The 6,883-nt window shown below is 38.0% G+C and overlaps 1 protein-coding gene across 1 annotated transcript in view; it reads left to right on the plus strand.

Annotated features, from left to right (window-relative positions):
- The first annotated feature begins 1,217 nt into the window (after positions 1 to 1,217).
- The window catches only part of LOC117100090 (zinc finger protein 729-like), a 17,861-nt gene continuing 12,195 nt past the window's right edge, over positions 1,218 to 6,883 (plus strand). The window contains exons 1-2 of the mRNA XM_033239642.1: positions 1,218 to 1,398; positions 4,390 to 4,612. Coding sequence (XP_033095533.1) covers positions 4,415 to 4,612 — 198 coding nt within the window. The 5' untranslated portion in view covers positions 1,218 to 1,398; positions 4,390 to 4,414. The remainder of the gene's footprint in view (positions 1,399 to 4,389; positions 4,613 to 6,883) is intronic.

Consider the following 6,883-nt stretch of genomic DNA (forward strand, 5'->3'; position numbering starts at 1 on the left):
ATATAAGATTACGTCATTCTTTTGGCATCCTGGTGCCTGATTTCAGTGTTTTACAAGTCGCTTATTCCGTCTATAAATTAACTTTCTCGTTGGTGGCGCTGTCCAGAATGAGAAAAATAATTAAAAAATAAGACTTGTAGCAAGTCTATGTGAACAGCAGAACAGGAACCATCTCAGATCCATGGCAACAGATAGGACGCCCTCTTCCAAAGCTGATTACTTTTTCTCTTTGGTATATAGCAAAGATCTTATAAACACAAGATAGCGTTCTCCGGGATTTACGCGTGCAAATTCTGTAATAAGGCATGAACGGCGCCCTCTTGCTAAATTGGAAACTTTTGACCCTTGACCGCTCTGATCTGACCATACAGTACACCGCCTGTGAACAGCAGAACAGGAACCATCTCAGATCCATGGCAACAGATAGGACGCCCTCTTCCAAAAACTTATTACTTTTTCCATAGAGGTATAATAAGAATACTAACCGCAATGTATTCGATGTTCGAAATACGCAGAACTGTGTGCGTGTACCATCCAAGATGGCTACCATAGATTTAGCCAATCAAATTTCTCTAAGCGCCATCGTTTGCAAATGCGCCCTCAATTTACTCAGAAAGTTCAGTACAGCTAGTTACCTGTATGTTTGAAACTCGAGCGTTGCGGTGTTTGGGTGTAATGTATACGATTTTAATTTTCATTCCTTCGTACTTTATTTTTGAATAAGATGCTTCACTTGGCCTCGTTTTGGCTATAATAGTTTAATAATTTGTTATTACCATTACTCATTATCATTAATGAAATAATAGTCAGTCAGAGGGCTTATTAATATGTAATAATATGTATACTAAGCCTGAAGGTGGCGCTTTACTACGACGGCCATCTTGGATGGTACACATACATAACTCTGCATTGCTGCGCCATCTTGTCAGCACTCTAGTTGTTTAATAGCTCTATGACTTTTTCTCTTCGGTAATAGCGCATGAATGGCGCCCTCTTGCTAAATGGGAAACTTTTGAACCTTGACCGACGCTTCTATTTGTTACGCGTAAATCGCGGAGAACGCTATCTTGTGTTTATAAGATCTTTGGTATATAGCGCATGAATGGGCCCTCTTGCTAAATTGGAAACTTTTGAACCTTGACCACGCTTCTATTTGTTACGCGTAAATCGCGGAGAGCGCTATCTTGTGTTTATAAGATCTTTGTAATGCATGCTCCAGTATACTTGGTGGCGCTATTTAGAGGAAGACAGCTAGCTTTGGATGATGGATGAGAGCAAGAAGGTGTTGTGCTTCGCGCGTTTAGCCCTGAAGTAGGCCATGCGGTTTGGGTACTATAACTGCTGATTCTTGTTGTTTAAAACAGCTGTCATTTCGTTTTTTTTTTCTAGGAGCAAGAGGTATGTTGTATTTTTAATTTTTAGGTTTCACATTTAGGCCTAGAATAGAGGAGGTAGGCCTAGGCTACAGTAGCCTCTAGGCCCCCTAGGCTTTTGCCGTGTAGGCCTAGGCTAGCCCCTATATCCATTAATTTTGCATGCTCGGCAACAGTCACAGCGGCGGGTGCGACGGTAGGGTGAGTGTCGCTCAGCTTCCTGTAGGGCCTAGGCCCTATGTGAAATATGCCGTTCGTACAGATGATATGTAGCCTATTATAGGCCTAAGCAAATGCATTCAGAGACAAAGGCCTAACCTAGGCCAGTAGCCTAGTGGTGGCTGGCTAAATTCCTGGCAGATACATGCCAAACCGTTTGATTTGATTAAATATTGGAAGGACCGGTAATTTTAAGATGAGAAATTCTCCAATTCCTCACCTTAACCTTAGTCATTGGCCCTGGGGAGTAAATATTAGACCTGAGCCTGTGTAGGCGCGCTACCTAGGCCTAAGCCCAATCTACAGTAGGATTCAGGAATGCCATCTGGTGTAAATTTAAGAAAAAATGTTAACTGTCCACATGACGAACCGTTAATGGGAAACTTTTTATGGCTGGTCCCAACTTTGAATGGATGCCATTCCATTTTAATTAATTCATTTGATCAGCATGTGCTTGCTTTTGGCTAGAGACAACTACCCATAGATAATATATCTGTAATATAAGATGTATACACTCACTCATATGGAAACAGGGTGACCTCGAAAATAAAAAAATAAAAATTGTGTAGTTAAAGTGGGTGTTTTGAGTGCAGATAACTTCAAAAGAGAAGGGATAACAGTTAATCTGATGCCATATTTGTGTAATATGGTGGAAAGTAAGTTAGAATACCAAGTTTGATCTTGATAGCTATTAATTACCAATCCAGAGTTATAAGCTTCCAAAGTTGGTGGAAATTGTGTTTGCGCATCTTGAAGAGCCACGCACCTTTTTGGAGGAGTCAATATCTCAGAAACTACAAAACCTATAACACTAATTTGTTTTAAGTGTTCGTTTTTCACATAGTGGATCATTTTTATGGAGTTTCATCAAAATCTGAGAGGGTCATACTGAAACTTTTTTTAAATCTGGTTGATTTGACACGGAATGACCCACGTATAATTTTAGTTGAGGTTCGTGTGATTTAGTCGTAGTGCTACTCGAAGTTTGTTTTAAGAAGATGAAATGACGTAATATTGAAGTTTTAGTTTAAACTACGACTAGAGTTTGTTTTAAGAATACCGGTGGTTAGAGTTTATTCTAGACTAGTTGTACAGGCTTGATACCAGGCTTTGCGGCCAGAGAAACTGACAGGGCAATGGGTAGGGACGGAAAACCTGAATTAAACCAGTAAGAGTACCCCTTACTTATGTGATAGGGAAGTCCTTGATCTTGGTGGATGAGAACTATATTACCCAATGGACTAATACTGGATAGGACCCTCGACCGCCAGTAGAGGGTACAGTATACAGTGCAACCAAAAGACTTAAAAAAATATGAATAGTTCGTCAGCAGGTGACAGAATGAATGAGTGAGTGAGTGAGCCTTCCCTTCACGAATTGACATAAAATATATTTGCCTTTACGACAGTGTTTTTTGTTTTTTAAGTCAATACACATGTGATATTATAATTGTCAGTACAGTATTTGGATTTCAGGGTTCCTCAAAACCCTCAGCAAATACTGTAGTTGCTGTGGGTATGGCTTTACTACAGCAATTTATTCTTCTTCTACAGCATCAAGCTTCATAAATTTTCTTAAGAATAAGTTTGATTAGGTTTGCTCATTATCAGATTTGCCAAGACTGTACAGTAATTTAAAACGTGGAATAATTATTAAAAGTACTGTACTGTACCAAAAAACCTTACTGTACAGAGTGTATCGTACTGGCATCCGCTTGTATTCACTGGCATTCTAACCTACCTACATTTCAGTTACTAGTACTGGAAATTCTAAGTTTGTTAAACTTGGAATTATGCAAGTTTCTTGTATGTTATGCATGGTAGCCTTCTCTTCACGAATTGACATACAGTAATGCAATTTCGCATTTTCTTTTTATTACTTTATAATCAATGTACATGTGATATTATAATGTCAATTTACTGGAAACTATCAATACTGTACAAAATGTGTTCCATACAGTACATCGCGACCAAACTTATTTATTCTCGGCCGAAATGGTCCTACACCATTAGTAGGCCTATAGTAACTCAGAGATGTATCCGTACTAGCCTGCAGTACTGTACAGTAGGCTTATCTAGTCTAGCTAGGCTTATTAGTAGGGTGACGTACCTAGGCTCTTGAACTGGTAGAGTTTCTTTAAAATAATATAAAACAGGAAAACAATAAACAATCACATTTGACCCAGCATTGAATGTACTGTATTTGTGCACAGCAGTGGAGCCAAGGGCTACACTTAAGGTGGAAGTTATCATACCACTATACCACCATACTAAAGCCCAGCAACTGCCTAGCAAAGTGCCTGTTTGTGCTGCTTGATTGTAAAAAATGCTGTTTTACACCAGCAGGGGGATCCTGGACACCTACAGTACCGTAAAAAAATGTACTGCAGCATCCTTACCCATTGATTTTGCCGGTCAATGCTCTACCTTATTCGAAATCAAACCGATTTCTATGAATTAAATATTTTATTAATAATAATAATGTTAGATTTATATGACACAAAATTGTGGAGCTTCGATGTGCCTAATACAAAATGTTAATGCACCACAGGCTTCTTCAATGTATTCCAGAGCCTCATAAATATTTCTTACTATATTATGTGTGTGTCTTTTAAAAAATATATATTTGAGTATTTAGAGATGTATTTAAAAACATCAGCTCAAAAACAGTTTTTGTTTCCATATTTGCACTCTGAATATGTGTATAACGAAGACTATTGTAGCCATACCATACTTACAATCTGTTCAAATTAACTTGTGGATTAAATACTGTACTGTAATATTAAATTCTTTTGCAGCCTCTGTTGACTCATTCCTTTGGCCATGAAATACATAAAAGATAAGAACTTCGTAAAGGGTATCTACAACCGAGCACGGCGCACACTTCCACATGGGTTGACGATAGAGCCAGCAGAGACACATGCCACACGAACAGGGGTGTGGGCCCAGACAAACTTTGCAAAAGACATCATCTTCGGTCCTTATCAAGGCCCAGGGGAAAACTCTGCTGAGGAGTGGAAGGTAAGGATCGATGATAATGAATATAAATTTCATTCCTGTTGTAACAAATTCAAAATCTGTTACACTAATTACAGTAAGTTTGTCTTTAATAATATAGTAAGCAATTAGTAGAGCTCCACATAGTACACTATAGGAGAATTATTGTATGAAGGTTAGATTTAATGCTTGAAAAAATTTCGTGAGGGCCTGCAAGGCCTGAAGGAAATTTTTTAATATAGTCAATTGCCGTCTTTGTAGTGTTAGTTTTAATAACCAACATTCCTTTGCTCTTACAGTCGACCTTCCCATTTACGAACTTCTCATTTACGAACCTTCTACTTTACGAACGTTCGGCCGATGACGTCATCGCTAGATTTATTCATCTAATTTTTGCTATTATTTATTTTAAGAAAAACAAATTACAGAGGTCATTAAAAATGCATTATAGTACTAGTTATACAGTACATTCCATTAATACATCATACTGCTTTAGGCTTTGAAAAGTCAAATCAATACATGATGTAAAATAATCAAAACTAGCCGAATTTCAGGCAGGCAGTGCATGCTGGTAGGCCTACCTTGTCTAGGCTAAGGGCAAGGCTGGGCAGCCTATAACAGGGGCCTACTCCACTCTGTCTTATGGTTACCTGCGGTCTAAATGAACTGTAAATCGAATCAGCTAGTCCGAGTATAAATTTATGGTAACATTAATTTTTTATCCTTTTAATCAATCACTGTTCGAATATTCAATAAGCATCTGTATTATTTGTTTTTCACTGTCAATAAACGATTAGCAAGCTGCTCTATATTTAGAAGATGACATCGGCAATTACCCATCATTCAATGCTACAGGTACCAAAACCACATGTTTGGAAGTCAGGAATGTAAAACAAAAATTGGAACAGTCTCTTTTTTTTAAGTTATACAAACATACCTTGACTAAATTAAATAAATAATAAGCCCAGTGCTTTTAATACAAATTGATATCAATGTTTGTTTACTAATTTGCTACAAATTACGGAGAAAGGCCTAGCTAAAGTTAGCAGAGCTGCTGCTAGGCCCAGTTAAACCTTGGCTAAACCATCACTGTATGTTCAACAGTCAGCCTATTAGTGACATGGAAGATTACTGTAGGTCGGTCTATTCATGAAACGATTTCCTTAGCCTATTATGAATCGATATTTAATACATTAGTTTGTCTTGCATTAACATTTAATTGATTCTTCAATGATTTATATAAATGTTTATTGAACACTTAAATGCAAAATTAAGCCTAGATATTGGTAGGCAGGCCTTACAGGCTGTACCTTACGCTATTCTTACGAACTTCTCATTTACGAATTTTCTCAATTACGACTGCTTTCAGCCCATGGTGTACAAAAATGGGAAGGTCGACTGTACTTAATATTGAAATTGAACTTTCTTCTCGTTCTGGGCAGTTCCATGACTTTTTAGTTCCTACAGTATGCATGTAATGCAATAGGAACTTTTGTAATCACTCTTCGTTTTTCCTTTTTTTTTTTATTGTGTGTAGTGTGTGTGTGCGTAGACATTTATGCAAATGCGCATGCCTCAAAGAAAAAGTTTTCCGACATTTTGTTTTACTTCGCGATGTGAAGTTTGATGTGAAGTTTCTGCAGAGTTCAGTCAGGGCTCACGCTAACCGATTGGCAAGTCGGCATGGATGATGTATTTTGGTTTTACACTGTGGCATAGGTATTTTGAAGAAGGCCTAAAATAAAACAAAAAGCTACTTGCTGAAATACATTGTTTTTTATTTAGATCTCCATTTTTCTCTTCATCTCCATGCGACGTCTTTTTCTGTTGTATGAATAATATGAAGGTACTATATCCCCGACAGTTGGCTATGCAGCAATGTACCCTTTGAATGCAAATTAAAGACAAGTAAGTGAAGATATAAAGGCAGCCGACTGTCGGGTACATAACGAGTATCTAACTTTCCACAAAAACATGAGGCCTATTTAAGCTAGGCCTAGTTCAGTACAGTAGATACTGCTTTCAGTCAGTGATATCGTGTTATTGTCTGATACATTTTAATAATGTGTGTAAAATTTAAGAATGCACCGTGTGGGTCGCTTTCTTTGTTATGCGGTAGTAGTATACGTAGCAGAGTGACGGCAGCAATCTAAGCCAAAAGGCCTAGATAGTATACGTTCTTGGTCATCGTAATGAAAACTTCGGGTGACAGATGATTGGGCCCAACTGGTGTGGACGATTGGACCCAAGATAGCTTCAAATAAATTGTAGTCCTAGTAGGCCACTGCCACCACC

The sequence above is a fragment of the Anneissia japonica genome, unplaced genomic scaffold (assembly GCF_011630105.1).
Source record: "Anneissia japonica isolate Jap-2015-1 unplaced genomic scaffold, ASM1163010v1 scaffold439_len473750_cov173, whole genome shotgun sequence".
In the NCBI taxonomy this organism is placed as follows: domain Eukaryota; kingdom Metazoa; phylum Echinodermata; class Crinoidea; order Comatulida; family Comatulidae; genus Anneissia; species Anneissia japonica.